The 16,661-nt window shown below is 48.1% G+C and overlaps 1 protein-coding gene and 1 pseudogene across 5 annotated transcripts in view; one reads left to right on the top strand and one right to left on the bottom strand.

Annotated features, from left to right (window-relative positions):
• The window catches only part of LOC147109759 (uncharacterized), a 1,788,622-nt pseudogene that overhangs the window by 730,348 nt on the left and 1,041,613 nt on the right, over positions 1 to 16,661 (bottom strand).
• LOC147109761 (uncharacterized) overlaps positions 1 to 16,661 on the top strand; it is a 137,427-nt gene that overhangs the window by 23,013 nt on the left and 97,753 nt on the right. For 4 of the 5 annotated variants that reach the window (XM_086003878.1, XM_086003877.1, XM_086003876.1 and 1 more), the window contains one exon: positions 8,866 to 11,359. The exons of the other annotated variant lie outside the window; for it this stretch is intronic. In XM_086003878.1, the coding sequence (XP_085860004.1) occupies positions 11,311 to 11,359 (49 nt within the window). In that variant the 5' untranslated portion in view covers positions 8,866 to 11,310. The remainder of the gene's footprint in view (positions 1 to 8,865; positions 11,360 to 16,661) is intronic. 5 annotated transcript variants of the gene reach the window in all.

Raw genomic sequence — 16,661 nt, 5'->3', positions numbered from 1 at the left:
GGGCACTGGATTAAGAAATAAACCCCCAATTTGGGCACTGGATTCAGAAATAAACCCCCAAATTGGGCACTGAATTCAGAAATAAACACCCCAAAATGGGCACTGGATTAAGAAATAAACCCCCAATGTGGGCAATGGATTGAGAAATAAAACCCCAATGTGGGCACTGGATTGAGAAATTAACCCTCTTTGTGGGCACTGGATTCAGAAATATACCCCCTATGTGGGCACGGGTTGAGGAATAAATCCCCAATGTCGGCACTGGATTCAGAAATAAACCCCAATGTGGGCACTGGATTGGAGATAAACCCCCAATGTGGGCACTGGATTGAAATATAATCACCCAATGTGGGCACTGGATTCAGAAATAAACCCCCAATTTGGGCACTGGATTCAGAAATAAACACCCAATGTGGGCACTGGATTGAGAAATAAACACCCAAGGTGGCACTGGATTGAGAAATAAGCCCACAATGTGGGCACTGGATTGAAAAATAAACCCCAAATTTGGGCACTGGATTCAGAAATAAACACCCAATGTGGGCACTGGATTAAGAAATAAATCCCCAATGTGGGCACTGGATTGAGAAATAAACTCCAAATTTGGGCACTGGATTCAGAAATAAACACCCAATGTGGGCACTGCATTAAGAAATAAACCCCCAATGTGGGCACTGGATTGAGAAATAAACCCCCAATGTGGGCACTGGATTGAGAAATAAACCCCCAATTTGGGCACTGGATTCAGAAATAAACCCCCAATTTGGACACTGGATTGAGAAATAAACCCCCAATGTGGGCACTGGATTGAGAAATAAACCCCCAATGTGGGCACTGGATTGAGATATAAACCCCCAATGTGGGCACTGGATTGAGAAATAATCCCACCTTGTGGGCACTGGATTGATAAATAAACCCTCTATGTGGGCACTGGTTTGAGAAATACACCCCCATTGTGGGCACTGGATTCAGAAATAAACCCCCAATGTGGGCACTGGATTGAGAAATAAACCCTCTATGTGGGCACTGGATTCAGAATAAACCCCAATGTGGGCACTGGATTGAGAAATGAATCCCCAATTGTGGGCACTGGATTGAGAAATACACCCCCAATGTGGGCACTGGATTGAGAAATAAAACACCAATGTGGGCACTGGATTGAGAAATAAATCCACAATGTGGGCACTGGATTGAGAAATACACCCCCAGTGTGGGCACTGGATTGAGAAATAAACCCCAATGTGGGCACTGGATACAGAAATAAACCCGCAATGTGGGCACTGGATTGAAAAATAAAACCCCAATGTGGGCACTGGATTGAAAAAATACAGCCCCAATGTGGGCACTGGATTGAGAAATAAACCCCCATGTGGGCACTGGATTCAGAAATAAACACCCAATGTGGGCACTGGATTGAGAAATAAACCCCCAGTGTGGGCACTCGATTGAGAAATAAACACCCAATGTGGGCACTGGATGGAGAAATAAAACCCCAATGTGGGCACTGGATTGAGAAATAAACCCCCATGTGGGCACTGGATTCAGAAATAAACACCCAATGTGGGCACTGGATTGAGAAATAAACCCCCAATGTGAGCACTGGATTCAGAAATAAACCTCCAATGTGGGAACTGGATTGAGAAATAAACCCCCAGTGTGGGCACTGGTTTCAGAAATAAATCCTCAATGGATTTAGAAATAAACCCCCAATGTGAGCACTGGATTCAGAAATAAACCCCCAATGTGGGCACTGGATTCAGAAATAACCACACAATGTGGGCACTGGATTGAGAAATAAACCCCCAATGTGGGCACTGGATTCAAAAATAAACCCCCAATGTGAGCACTGGATTCAGAAATAAACCCCCAATGTGGGCACTGGATTCAGAAATAAACACCCAATGTGGGCGCTGGATTGAGAAATAAACCCCCAGTGTGGGCACTGGATTCATAAATATAACCCCAATGTGGGCACTAGATTGAGAAATAAACCCCCAATGTGGGCACTGGATTCATAAATATAACCCCAATGTGGGCACTGGATTGAGAAATAAACCCCCAATGTGGGAACTGGATTGAGAAATAAACCCCCATGTGGGCACTGGATTCAGAAATAAACCCCCCATGTGGGCACTGGATTCAGAAATAAACCCCCAATATGGGCACTGGATTCAGAAATAAACACCCAATGTGGGCACTGGATTGAGAAATAATCCCCAATGTGAGCACTGGATTCAGAAATAAACCCCCAATGTGGGCACTGGATTGAGAAATGAACCCCCAGTGTGGGCACTGGTTTCAGAAATAAACCCTCAATGGATTTAGAAATAAACCCCCAATGTGAGCACTGGATTCAGAAATAAACCCCCAATGTGGGCACTGGATTCAGAAATAACCACACAATGTGGGCACTGGATTGAGAAATAAACCCCCAATGTGGGCACTGGATTCAAAAATAAACCCCCAATGTGAGCACTGGATTCAGAAATAAACCCCCAATGTGGGCACTGGATTCAGAAATAAACACCCAATGTGGGCACTGGATTGAGAAATAAACCCCCAGTGTGGGCACTGGATTCATAAATATAACCCCAATGTGGGCACTGGATTGAGAAATAAACCCCCAATGTGGGCACTGGATTCATAAATATAACCCCAATGTGGGCACTGGATTGAGAAATAAACCCCCAATGTGGGAACTGGATTGAGAAATAAACCCCCATGTGGGCACTGGATTCAGAAATAAACCCCCATGTGGGCACTGGATTCAGAAATAAAACCCCAGTATGGGCACTGGATTCAGAAATAAACACCCAATGTGTGCACTGGATTGAGAAATAAACCCCCAATGTGGGCACTAGATTCAGAAATAAAACCCCAATGTGGGCACTGGATTGAGAAATAAACCCCCAATGTGGGCACTGGATTCATAAATATAACCCCAATGTGGGCACTGGATTGAGAAATAAACCCCCAATGTGGGCACTGGATTCATAAATATAAACCCAATGTGGGCACTGGATTGAGAAATAAACCCCCAATGTGGGAACTGGATTGAGAAATAAACCCCCATGTGGGCACTGGATTCAGAAATAAACCCCCATGTGGGCACTGGATTCAGAAATAAACCCCCAATGTGGGCACTGGATTCAGAAATTAACCCCCAATGTGGGCACTGGGTTGGATGGTTTCCCAACTGCGAATTTGAGCTTCTGTGTGTGTAAGAAGAATGGAATCATTTTCCGAGGCTCCGCCCCCTCATCCGGTTCCTCCAGAAATACGGATGAGAGAGGCTATTGGATCCAATCTAGGGCACCCTTGCAGAAACACCCTAACCCCGCCCACCTCCGTTAGAGGGATCCTGTAGCGGTTCGTGTAGATCGCCACTAAATAAGAGAGTTTGACTTCGAGGAACTATTAACAAGTTGTTTATTTACAGGAACAGACTAATTACATCAGTTGAGGTGGCAGGTAAGATGGCTGACTGTAGGAGCACCGTGGTGTAGGTCTTGCCCAGCAGGGACTCCACAAGGACTGAGCTCGCAGTCCTATGGGGAGCGTGATGACGTCATCGCATTTGTTTTGTGACGTCTTCATGTTGTTCACATTTCCCGCACGTAGGGTGTCACGTGATGCACGTGGTCACGTTTGCCCGCGCTTGGGGCGGTCACGTGACTCGCTTCGCGGCGTCGGCGCGCTTACCCGGTCTGGCCGTTGCGGTCGAAGACGCTAGGCTGGGCTGTGCCGGCGGCCGTCCTGGAAGGCCGAGTCGGGCCAGCAGCCGCCGCACGCACATCACGTCGTACGTTACGTGACGTGACATCAGCGCACTAGTGCGAGAAGGTTGGATCTCAAACAAGCGTGCTAAGCTTGAATAAAGGAGACTATGAAGGTATGAGAGTGGAATTGAGTAGAGTGGATTGGGAAAATAGATTAAAGGGTAAGACGATACACGATCAGTGGTGTACATTTAAGGAGTTATTTTACAACTTCCAAAAAATATATATTCCACTGAGAAGAAAGGGGTGTAAAAGAAAAGACAGCCATCCGTGGCTAAGTAAAGAAATTAAGGATAGTATTCGACTAAAAACAAGGGCATATAAGGTAGCCAAATCTAGTGGGAGGATAGGGGATTGGGAAAACTTTAAAAGACAGCAAAAAATAACAAAAAGATTGATTAAGAAAGGGAAGATAGATTATGAAAGTAAATTAGCAAATAATATAAAAACAGACAGTAAGAGTTTATATAGTTATATAAAAAGAAAAAGGGTGGCTAAAGTAAATGTTGGTCCCTTAGAGGATGAGACCGGGAAATTAATGGTGGGAAATATGGAGATGGCAAAAACACTGAATGAATATTTTACATCAGTCTTTACAGTAGAAGACACTAAGAATATCCCAACACTGGACAAAGAGGGGGCTAAAGGGGGGGAGGAGCTAAACACGATCAAAATCACTACGGAAGTGGTACTCGGTAAAATAATGGGACTCAAGGCGGATAAATCACCTGGACCTGATGGCTTACATCCTAGGGTCTTGAGGGAAGTGGCGGTAGGGATTGTGGATGCATTGGTAATAATTTTCCAAAACTCCCTGGACTCGGCAATGGTCCCGGCAGACTGGAAAACTGCTAATGTAACACCCTTATTTAAAAAGGGCAGTAGACAGAAGGCTGGAAACTATAGACCGGTTAGCCTAACATCTGTGGTAGGTAAAATTTTGGAGTCCATTATTAAGGAGACAGTAACAGGACATTTGGATAATCATAATTTAATAGGACAAAGTCAGCATGGTTTTATGAAGGGGAAGTCATGTTTGACAAATTTGCTGGAGTTCTTTGAGGAAGTAACGTATAGGGTAGATAAAGGGGAACTAGTGGACGGAGTGTATTTAGACTTCCAAAAGGGATTTGACAAGGTGCCACACAAAAGATTATTGCTTAAGATAAAAAATCACGGGATTGGGGGTAATATTCTGGCATGGATAGAGGATTGGCTATCTAACAGAAGGCAGAGAGTTGGGATAAATGGTTCATTCTCAGACTGGCAATCAGTAACTAGTGGTGTTCCGCAGGGGTCAGTGCTGGGTCCCCAACTCTTTACAATCTATATTAACGATTTGGAGGAGGGGACCGAGTGTAACATATCAAAGTTTGCAGATGATACTAAGATGGGGGGGAAAGTAGTGAGTGAGGAGGACATAAAAAACTTTCAAGGGGACATAGACAGGCTAAGTAAGTGGGCAGAGATTTGGCAGATGGAATACAATACTGGAAAGTGTGAGGTTATGCACTTTGGCAGGAAAAATCGTAGAGCAAGTTATTATCTTAATGGCAAGAAACTGGAAAGTACTGAAGTACAAAGGGATCTGGGGGTCCTGGTGCACGAAACTCAAAAGGTTAGTATGCAGGTGCAGCAAGTGATTAAGAAGGCCAATGGAATGTTGGCTTTCATTGCTAGGGGGATAGAATATAAAAATAGGGAGGTATTGCTTCAGTTGTACAAGGTATTGGTGAGACCGCACCTGGAATACTGCGTACAGTTTTGTCCACACTTAAGAAAGGACATACTTGCTCTCGAGTCAGTACAAAGAAGGTTCACTCGGTTAATCCCGGGGATGAGGGGATGGACATATGAGGAGAGGTTGAGTAGATTGGGACTCTACTCATTGGAGTTCAGAAGAATGAGAGGCGATCTTATTGAAACATCTAAGATTGTGAAGGGGTTGGTTCGGGTGGATGCAGGGAAGATGTTCCCGATGATGGGTGAAACTAGAACTAGGGGGCATAGTCTTAGAATAAGGGGCTGCTCTTTCAAAACTGAGATGAGGAGGAACTACTTCACTCAGAGGGTGGTAGGTCCATGGAATATGCTGCCCCAAAAAGCTGTAGAAGCTACATCATTACATAAATTTAAAACAGAAATAGACAGTTTCCTAGAAGTAAAGGGAATTAAGGGTTACGGGGAGCGGGCAGGAATTTGGACATGAGTCTAGGTTCAGATCGGTCATGGCCCTGTGGGTAGCAGAGCGGGCCCAGGGGCCGTGTAGCCTGATCCTGCTCCTATTTCATGTGTCTAATTCTGTTAGATTCAGGAGATGGTTCTGTGATAGTGGATTGGCGGTTAGGATCAGATCAGCCATGATCTTATTGAATGGCGGAGCAGGCTCGAGGGGCCGATTGGCCTACTCCTGCTCCTATTTCTTATGTTCTTATGTTCTTATGTTCTTAAAGGGGCAATGGCCCCAACAGGTAAGTTAAAAGGGCAATGGCCCCAAAAGGTAAGTTAAACATACAGTAAGGTATGTTAAAGGGAATTATGTGCCTTTATGTAAGGTACAACCGGTGGTACCGCCACATGGGCCCCCCCCAGAATTCGCTTTAACGAAAGTCCAAGGATGAGATGGTCTGACTCTGGTGGTCTTGGCGGTCGTGCTGTCTCGGCTTGGCGAGCGAGTTCCGAAGATGCTGCTCGTGAGGGGATCCGTACGCGCGTCGTGGCGAATAAAGTGTATCCGTCAGGCGAAGGACCGCGGAGACGTGCGAAACAGCAGGCCTTGTCAGAGTGACGGGCAGGTTGGGCGGACGCGGGCGATGACTCTGTTGATGTTGGAACAAGTCCTTGTTATAACGAACTCTGCAGGAACGCCAAACGAACGTTCCAGAAGGACTTGACAGGCGAGGTGAGTGAACTCGCCGACAGGTGAGCGAAACCTTCAGGCGGCTGGAACACGCAGAATGGTGTGTGCCATAGTGTTACAATGTTAACACAACGGAGGGTGAAGAGTTACTGCGTTAACCTGTGATCGGTGAGGCTAGCAACTTTCACGTGGCTGATCGCGGCCGCAGGATGCCCGTTGGACCCGTCCTCGATGTGTGCAGCTTCAGTAGACGTTTGCGTTTGTTAAAGGGAAAACTGGAGAAAGGGCGGCAACGGTCCAGGTTGTTGTTGCTTTCAGGAGGGGTTAACTCTGCCTGGAGAGCGGCAACACTTGTAACAGTTGTAGATTTAGGAGAAAACAGCCGGGAGGGCGGCACGCCTTTTGTTCACGCTGGATCGTGTAGTAGGTAACACAACCAGCAGGCTGAAGGGCTGGTGCGTTGTCGGCGGAGAAGGAATCGTCGTTTTTCATGAGGGATGCGTCCTTGTGGTTCGCGAGGGATGGGTCCTCGTGCGCGAGGAGTGGGTCCTCGTGTTTCGCGGGGGTGAGTCCACGTGGTATCCCCGCAGGGCGCGCTCCGATTTTGTGGGCCCGAACATGCTGTACCCCGCGCTTGGAGAGATTTATACTTGCTGTCGCTGTGGACGTAGAGGCGGACGATCCGTGTGGTGGTAGGAAAGAGGAGTACGGGGACCGTGAGCAAGTGCGTGGTTGGCGCCGCATCGATATTCTCGTCGAATGTGGCTTCTACCGGTATAAAGCACGAGGGCGGTTGCAGCTCCTTGAATGGTGGTAGCGACAGCGAAACGGCTGATGCTTCCACAGTGTGCTTCGTTTGTGAAAGACGTTCACAAACCCACCAATTGTAGCGTTGGTGGTCGACGGTTGCCATTGGTCGTGCTCGACCTCTGTGAAATCGTTCGTGAAAAACGGGCTCACCTCCAAGCTGCGCTTCCATTGTGAAGACGTTCGCAAAGACGGGGTCGCCAGCGTAGGAACTGGTGTTAGGCAGTTGCTGTTCCGTGGTTGTTCGTCGGTTGTGCATTGGTCGTCTTGTGGGAAGACGAGGTTCAGGCACGCGTTGCTACCGTGAAAATCGTTCACAGATACGGGTTCACCAATTGTAGTGCTGGAATTGATGAGCTCCCGTACTCACGTCGTTGGGTCACCAATGTAGTGGTTCATGTAGATCGCGACTAAATAAGAGAGTTTGACTTCGACGAACTATTAACAAGTTGCTTATTTACAGGAACAGACTAATTACATCAGGTAAGATGGCAGGTAAGATGGCTGACTGTAGGAGCACCGTGGTATAGGTCTTGTCCCAGCGGAGACTCCACGAGGACTGAGTTCGCAGTCCTGTGGGGAGCGTGATGACGTCATCGCGTTTGTATTGTGACGTCATCACGTTGTTCGTGTTTCCCGCGCTTAGGGTGTCACGTGATGTGCGTCGTCACGTTTGCCCGTGCTTGGGGCAGTCACGTGACTCGTGTCGCGGCATCAGCACGCTTACCCGGTCTGGCCGTTGCAGTCGAAGACGCTAGGCCGGGCTGTGCCGGCAGCCGTCCTGGAAGGCCGAGTCGGGCCGGCAGCCGCCGCACGCACGTCACGTCGTACGTGACGTGACGTCAGCGCGCTAGGGCACGTCTTAAAGGGGCAATGGCCCCAACAGGTAAGTTAAAAGGGCTACGGCCCCAAAAGGTAAGTTAAACATACAGTAAGGTAAGTTAAAGGGAATTATGTGTCTTTATGTAAGGTACAACCGGTGGTACCGCCACAATCCAATAGATTCTTAAATGGTTGTAAGGTCTTCGACAAGCTCCTAAAACCCAATGGGTTCCATGGCCTCACCCCTCCCCATCCCTGTAACCTGCTCTAGCCCTACAACCCTCCGAGATCTCTGCACTCCTCTAATTCCGGTTTCTTGTGCATCCCCTGATTTCCATCGCTCTACCATTGGCGGCCTTATCTTCAGCTGCCTGGGCCCCAAGCTCTGGAATTCCCTCCCTGAACCTTTCCGCCTCACTACCTCTCTCTCCTCCTTTCAGAAGCTGCTTGGGTCGTTTTCTACATTAAAGGCGTTATATAAATGCAAGTTGTAGTTGTTATGTTGCAATTCGTGTTGTTTTTCTGTTTTACACTTATAGAGAGATTTATTTGTAGTCGCTGCTATCAAATAAGAATTAATGTATTTATTTCTCACAGGTAGTGGGATTTCTCTTTCCCTCCTGGCGGTTCTGGTAGTCAGAACATTGCTGTGAATGGCGATATTATACAAACACATCCCCCAAAGCAGCAGATTCCACCTCCACTATCTGACCCGAGCAGCTCATCCTCCCGACTCACAAGATTTCATTCCTTACAACAGCATTAATAAATCTCAATGTACAGATTCACTTGTAAATTCTCAGCACTGAATCAATGTGTCTTGGTTTAATTTGAAATATTGGACTGTTGATTATTGCCAGCGATACTGTGTGTGACACATGCCTGTGACGGTGACCAATGTCTGATCTTCTCTATGGGATGTCCTGCTACTTGTCGGACCTTGGCCAGTTAACCCATTCTTTGTGTCTTGCCCTGGATAGAAAGGGGTGATTGGCTTCTTGGCCATCAATGGTCAATGTCTCGATCCATTTCCCAACCACAGTCACTTAGCAGCGAGCTCGAACAGATAGGGGTTAGGAATGGGAATAGTGACTGGTGAAGAAAGAAAGGAAAAGGAAGAAAGAAAGAATGAATGAAGAAAGAAAGAGAGACAGAGAGAAAGAAAGTAAGAGAGAGAAAAAGCGAGAGAAAGAGAGAGAGAGAAAGACAAAGAGAAAGAGAAAACAATCACACAAACAGCAATCTGTTTTAATGATGTTGATTGAGGGATAAATATTGGACCAAGACACCCGGGAGTACTCCCCCGCTCTTCTTCAATATAGTGCCATGGGATCTATTACGTCCACCTGAGAGAGCAGACGAGACTTCGGTTTAATGTCTCATCCAAAAGGCGGCCCCTCTGACAGTGCAGCGCTCCTTCAACACGGCCCCTCTGACAGTGCAGCACTCCCTCTGTACTGGCACTTGGATTATCGGCCTGGATTATGGACTCAAGTCTCTGGAGCGGGATTGCGAACCCACAACGGTCTGGTTCTGAGGCGACAGTGCTACCCACTGAGCCAAGGCTGATACTGTTTTATTCCACTTAGGAGCCTGCAGCTAAACAGGTGGAAACTTGGAAAAATAATCTCGATCGGGCACCAATCCACTCCACGGCACTTCTGAGATTTCACTGAGCCAGGACCACATTCCTTGTATCAGCTCCCATTCCCTGTATCAGATTCCATTCCTTGTATCAGCTCCCATTCCCTGTATCAGATTCCATTCCTTGTATCAGATCCCATTCCCTGTATCAGATTCCATTCCTTGTATCAGATCCCATTCTCTGTATCAGATACAGCGCTGTATCCGTCCCCAATCCCTGGAGGAGGAGGAGAAAGTGGAGGAGGAGGAAGTGGAGAAGGAGGTGGAAGTGGAGGAGGAGGAAGAGTAGTGAGAAGAGGAAGTGGAGGAGTAGTAAGAGGAGGAGGAGGAAGTGGAGGAGGAGGAAGTGGAGAAGGAGGTGGAAGTGGAGGAGGAGGAAGAGTAGTGAGAAGAGGAAGTGGAGGAGTTGTAAGAGAAGGAGGAGGAAGTGAAACAAGAAGTGGAGGCAGTGGAGGAACAGGGAGAGGAAGGGTGGCTGCAATGTGGACAGCCCATTTCTGCCCAGACTCTGCGTGATCAGATTATTCACTCATCCAGTACCTGAATTGAGGTAACAGACATGTGGAGGGGCGAGGCCATGGAGCAATTTAAACACAAGGATGAGAATTTTAGAATTACCCACAATCTCAAGACAGGAATAGAAAGAGTTAGACGGTCGGAACAGACCCTTCCAGGTTGGGGCTGTGATGAAATATGCCATTCATCAGACTCTGTAGTTAACTGTATATATTGTATTGCCTGCCCCGGCGTTTGTACCTTGTATTGTGTATAGGGCGCCGCCCCCTTTGTGTGTCGCTCCACCCATACCTGGCCCTACTTAAGACAAGTCCAGGCTTGTCTTGCAGTAGAACAGCAGCACGCTAGGTGAAGCTAGGTGCAGACACCGGCATCTTTTCTTTGCTAATAAAAGCCTTGTTTTATTCTGCTAACTTCGAGTCTTGAAGTTATTGAGGCACATCAGGGGCATGAAGACCCTTAAAGTGGGGAAGAGCACAGGCCACAATGCTGGTGAACTCTTTGTTTTACACACACTGTCCCTTCAGGCCGTCCCAGGTCAGGAATGAGCTGGGTCCCACCCAGTGACCCCAATCTCCCAAGATAAGTGTCCCATTGCACCAGTGTGACATTAATCTCTTGTACAATAACCAGCCCATGCTCTGGGTGAGTGAGGTAATCAGTTCAGTAGCAATTTATTGCTATCAGATTTGAAGGGAGTTTGTTAATGATTACCCTTAACCAACTTGGCAAGGACACAAGGTAGTAGGGATTCTGGATGCTGGAGTTGGTGAACATTCTCACGTATATATTTACCGACTGATAGACACAGTCTGCAGAGCTGTGAGGAGAAGAGGTTTGTGTCACTGGTCTGCAGGAAGAACACCAAAGGTCAAAGCAAACATGAAGTTGTTCGCTGACATTTTCATAATTTGTGCTCTCGTTACTGAAGGTGAGACTTTTTATTAAATGGGTCACTCTTTCAGCCTGATTATTTCAATAGAACTGTTTGCTAGTGATATCATATAAATATTTATAGCAAATAATGTTTGATTCCCATATGGGGTGTGTGTTACTGCAAAGCCCGATGTGCCCTTGAAATATGAATGATTTTTTTAAAGTATATTCTCGGGATGTGAGCATCGCTGGCAAGTCCAGCATTTATTGCCCATCCCTAGTTGCCCCTTGAGAAGGTGGTGGTGAGCCACCTTCTTGAACTGCTGCAGTCTGTGTTGTGAAGGTGCTCCCATGGTGCTGTTAGGGAGGGAGCTCTCAGATTTTGACCCAGCGACAATGAAGGAATGGTGATATATTTCCAAGTCAGGATGGTGTGCGACTTGGAGGGGCCATCTTTTGATGATACGTTAAACCAAGGCCCCATCTGCCCTCCCAGCTGGACGTAAAGGTTCAAAAGCCACTGTTCGAAGAAGAGGAAAATTTGATTTCCCAGTGTCCCGGCCAATATTTATCCCTCAACTAACGTCACCTATCTGGACATTTATCTCATTTCCCTTTGTGGGACTCTGCTGTAGGCAAAGGCGGGTATATGGAGTTAGGTCACAGATCAGCCATGATCTCATTGAATGGCAGAACAGGCTGGAGGGGCTAATGGGCCTCCTCCTATCCCTATGTTTGTATGTTCCTAAACTGACTATCACGTTTCAGAACAACATTAGAACATAAAAAAATAGGAGCAGGAGTCGGCCATTTGGCCCTTCGAGCATGTTCCGCCATTCAATAAGATCATGGCTGATCTTCTACCTCATCACCACTTTCTCACACTATCTCCATATCCCTTGATTCCCTTAATATTCAAAATGCTGTCAATCTCTGTCCTGAATATATTCAACGACTGAGGCTCCACAGCTCTCTGGGTTAGAGAATTCCAAAGATTCACCACCCTCTGTGTGAATAAATTTCTCCTCAACTCAGTCCTAAATGGCCGACCCCTTCTTCTGAGCCTGTGACCCCTGGTTCGAGACTCCCCAGCCAGGGGAAACATCCTCCCTGCATCTACCCTGTCAAGCCCTGCAAGAATATTGTATGTTTCAATGCGATCACCTCTCATTCTTCTAAACTCTAGAGAATATTGGTTTAGCCTACTCAATCACTCCTCATTGGACAATCCCCCCAGCCCAGGAATCAGTCTGGTGAACCTTCGTTGCACTCCCTCTATGGCAAGTATATCCTTCTTTAAGTAAGGAGAACCAAAAATGTACACAATACTCCAGGTGTGGTCTCACCAGGGCCCTATATAATTGCAGTAAGATGTCTTTACCCTTATACTCGAATCCTCTTGTAATAAAGGCCAACATACCATTTGCTTTCCTAATTGCATGCTGTACCTGCATGTTGACTGTTGTATCCGTGTGTTATGGAGACACGGAAAGCAGGAGTTGATTTAACAAGTGTTTACTGAACAAAGTCTGGAGGTGAACTAACTATACAAGACACTATACAGGCTTATATACCCGAGTGGTCACTACCAGTACTACAGTACACAGGGGCTTCAAAAAAACATCGTTCCTCTTAAAGGTACATACACCACAATTCCTCCCCTTTTAGATAAATAGTACATAACATTTTAAGTAATCATTAATTAACATTTTTACAAGAACAATAATCTACACATTTGCTGAAGTTAATCAATTACAAATTCAGTCTCTCTGGAGGCTTCCTGACTCGGTCCGGATAATGCCTCGGTGGTGTAGTAGGTTTCGGTGGTGTAGTAGGTTCTTTTGGCAAGGTCGATTCGGCTTGAATGCCAGTGTCGGGTTCATCTGGTTCCAGTATCACCGGATCGGAGGTAGATACTATGGGTATCTCTGCTTCATCATTAGGCATATAGAGTTGTGGTGTAGGTTGTCCCTTTTCGGATGACTCTATGATCTGGTCAGCATGGCGCCTTATTATGCTTTCTCCAATGTCCACGGTATACATCAGCGGTCCTAGTCGTGTGCAAATAGTTCCAGGCTGCCATTTCTCGGTACGGTAGTCCCGGGCCAAAACTTGTTGACCTATCTGGAAGGTTCTAGTTGGCCTTTCATTCATGCCTTGAAATTGCCGGTTCTCTACGTCCCTTCTGATGTTTGGCTTGATCAAATCCAGCCGGCATCTTAGTCTTCTATTGAAAAACATCATGGCGGGGGTTTGGTTTGTAACCACATGTGTTGCATTCCTGTACGCAAACAAGAAGTTATCTACCTTATGTTGTAGATTTATGTCTTCATTACCCATGGCCTTTATGGCCTTCTTGAAGGTCTGGACAAACCTTTCAGCCAATCCATTGGTGGCGGGATGGTATGGGGCGGACGTGTAGTGCTTAACCCCATTGTTTTTTAAGAACTTCCTGAATTCTTCGGATACAAATTGCGCTCCATTATCAGAACAGGTCTGTTCAGGCAGCACATTCCTGGTGAATATGGTCCTTAATACTGTGATGGTTTTTTCCGTGGTGGTGGAGGACATCTTTATTACCTCCGGCCACTTGGAGTGTGCATCAACCGCGATTAAGAACATTGAGTCCATAAATGGACCAGCAAAGTCGATATGTACCCTTTGCCAGGGAGATGAGGGCCACTCCCATGGATGTAGAGGGGCTTGTGGTGGGGCGTTTTGGACCTTCTGGCATACTAGACAGCTCTTGGTCATTTCTTCGATGTCTCCATCGATACCTGGCCACCACACAAACGCTCTGGCTAAGTTCTTCATTTTCACTCCACCCAGATGCCACTCGTGAAGCTCCTTTAGCACTTTATCCTGGAGTTTGGGTGGAATCACCACTCTGGATCCACACATCAAGGTTCCTCGGCACACTGACAGCTGTTCTCTTCTTTGCGAGAATGCTGGCAACAATGGTTCGCCATGTGCTGGCCATCCCTTCACCGTTAAATCGTAGACTCGTGAGAGAGTCGGGTAATTTCTCGTTTCCTTTTCAATGGTAGAATTTGTCACTGGTAGACATTCCACTATGGTCGAGTGGAACATCTCCACTGGGTCCACTGTAGGTGCCTCTTCTACCATTGGAAACGGTAGGCGCGATAAACCGTCAGCATTCCCATGCTGTTTTGTTCCTTTGTATTCTATGTCATATTGGTGTGCCCCTAGGAAAAGGGACCACTTCTGCAGCCTTTGCGCTGTCATAATGGGAACGCCCTTTTTAGGGTTGAATATGGAGACGAGGGGTTGATGGTCAGTCAATAAGGTAAATTTTTGACCGTGTAGGTAATGGTTGAATTTCTTCACTCCCCACACCAGGCTGAGTGCCTCCCTGTCGATCTGGGCATAGTTACGCTCAGCTGAGTTCAATGAGCGTGACGCAAAAGCTATCGGCCGCTCCGAGCCATCAGGGAATTTATGCGATAATACCGCTCCCACGCCGTAAGGGGATGCATCGCACGCCAGTCTGATTGACAGTGATGGGTTGTAATGAGCCAACACTTCCTTGGACATGATCAAGCCTTTGCATTTATGGAAGGCACGTTTACAGTCTTCGCTCCATTTCCAAATTACTCCCGTTTGTAGCAGTGCGTTAAGAGGGTGCAGAACCGTTGACAAGTTCGGTAAAAATTTATGATAGTAATTTATTAATCCTAGGAATGACCTTAATTGTGAGACATTTTCAGGCGCTGGGGCTTTTACGATCGCTTCAATTTTTTCAGCTGATTTATGCAACCCTTCTTCGTTAATGACATGGCTGTGGCGACACGCCACCACTGGACATAATCCGCTCACGGCGGCACAGACAGTCTAAGCAGAAGCCCCCAGCCGGGGGCCCTTTCCTCCAGCAACTTGTTTCCCGCAGGGACAGGCTGCCGGGAGCACTTCCTGTCTGGGAAGTATTTAAGTGGATGCGCGGGCTTTTCTAGTTCCTGTTTGCCATGTGGTCAGAATAAAGAAGCTGTGTTTTCAATAGCTCTGTCTCGACTCCCATGTTTGCCGCGGTATCTCAACACTGGTGACCCCGACGCTCAGGACGAATCCTAAGCTAGCATGGCGGATACAAACGTAGTCACGGTTAAATTACCTGACTTTTGGGAGAACCTCGCCGAAGCCTGGTTCGTTCAAGCTGAGTCCAGATTCCGGCTGAAAGGCATTACAGTCGACGCCACGAAGTACGACTACCTCGTCGCCTTGCTCACCTACGCTACAGTCCCCAAGGTTTGGGCAGCGCTGCAGAATCCACCAACGGATGGCAAGTACGAACATCTGAAGGCTGCGCTACTTAAAAAATTTCAAACGTCCTCTTACCAGCGCCACTGCCAACTCCTGGACCTCCCCGGCCTTGGTGACGCTTCACCATCAGACCTGCTTTCCCACATGCTGTCCCTCTCAGACGACAAAAATCCCGGCGCCCTTTTTCGCACGCTTTTCATTCGGCAGCTCCCCGCCAGCATCCGCCCACTCTTTGTGGAGTCTGACTCCACGGACCTGAATGAGATAGCCGAAAAGGCCGACCGGCTGCTCTCTGCACAGGCCGCTCGCGACGTCGCGCCCAACCTCACGGCAACGACCACGCGGTCTTCCCGGGCCGCTAGGCCCGACCGCCCTACCACTCCGGGTCACTGCTACTACCACACCCGTTTTGGCGCTAGGGCTCAACGCTGCATGCCACCGTGTTCCTTCAAACCCCCCCCCGCACCGGCCCCCGCGATGGCCGCGGGGCAGAAGGAGCCCCTACTGTACGTCACTGACGACAGAACCAACCGCCGATTTCTGTGCGACACAGGGGCCCAGCACAGCATCACCCCCGCCTCCGCCCTCGAGATCCAACGCGGCACACGGGGTATCACACTGGCTGCAGCCAACGGCTCTGAAATCCGCACATATGGCACCCGCATGGTCACGCTCGACCTCGCGGGACGCCGCTACCGCTGGGAGTTCCTGACAGCCAAGGTCCTCTGCCCACTCATCGGCGCCGACTTCCTACGCGCCCACGGCCTCCTTGTCGACATTCCGAGGCACCGCCTCGTCGACATCAACACTATGGCCCCCATCCCCGGCGCCTTTACCCCGGCCCGTTCGGCCGGCCCGACGACCTACTGCCTCGCCAGAGCCACGGACGACTACTCGGCACTCCTAGCTGAGTTTCCCGCCCTCACTAACCCGACCTTTTCGGCCAAAGCCGCCAAGCACGGTGTGGAACACTATATCCCCACCACCGGCCCCCCAGTTTCTGCCCACGCCCGCAGACTCAACCCGGCCAAGCTGGAAATCGCGCGGGCCGAGTTTACCAACATGGAACAACTCGGCAT

This window comes from Somniosus microcephalus, chromosome 12, assembly GCF_052327205.1.
Source record: "Somniosus microcephalus isolate GS21.2 chromosome 12, FLI_Smic_1.0, whole genome shotgun sequence".
In the NCBI taxonomy this organism is placed as follows: domain Eukaryota; kingdom Metazoa; phylum Chordata; class Chondrichthyes; order Squaliformes; family Somniosidae; genus Somniosus; species Somniosus microcephalus.
The sequence above is the reverse complement of the archived record's forward strand: the minus strand, read 5'-3'. Positions and strand labels throughout refer to the sequence as shown.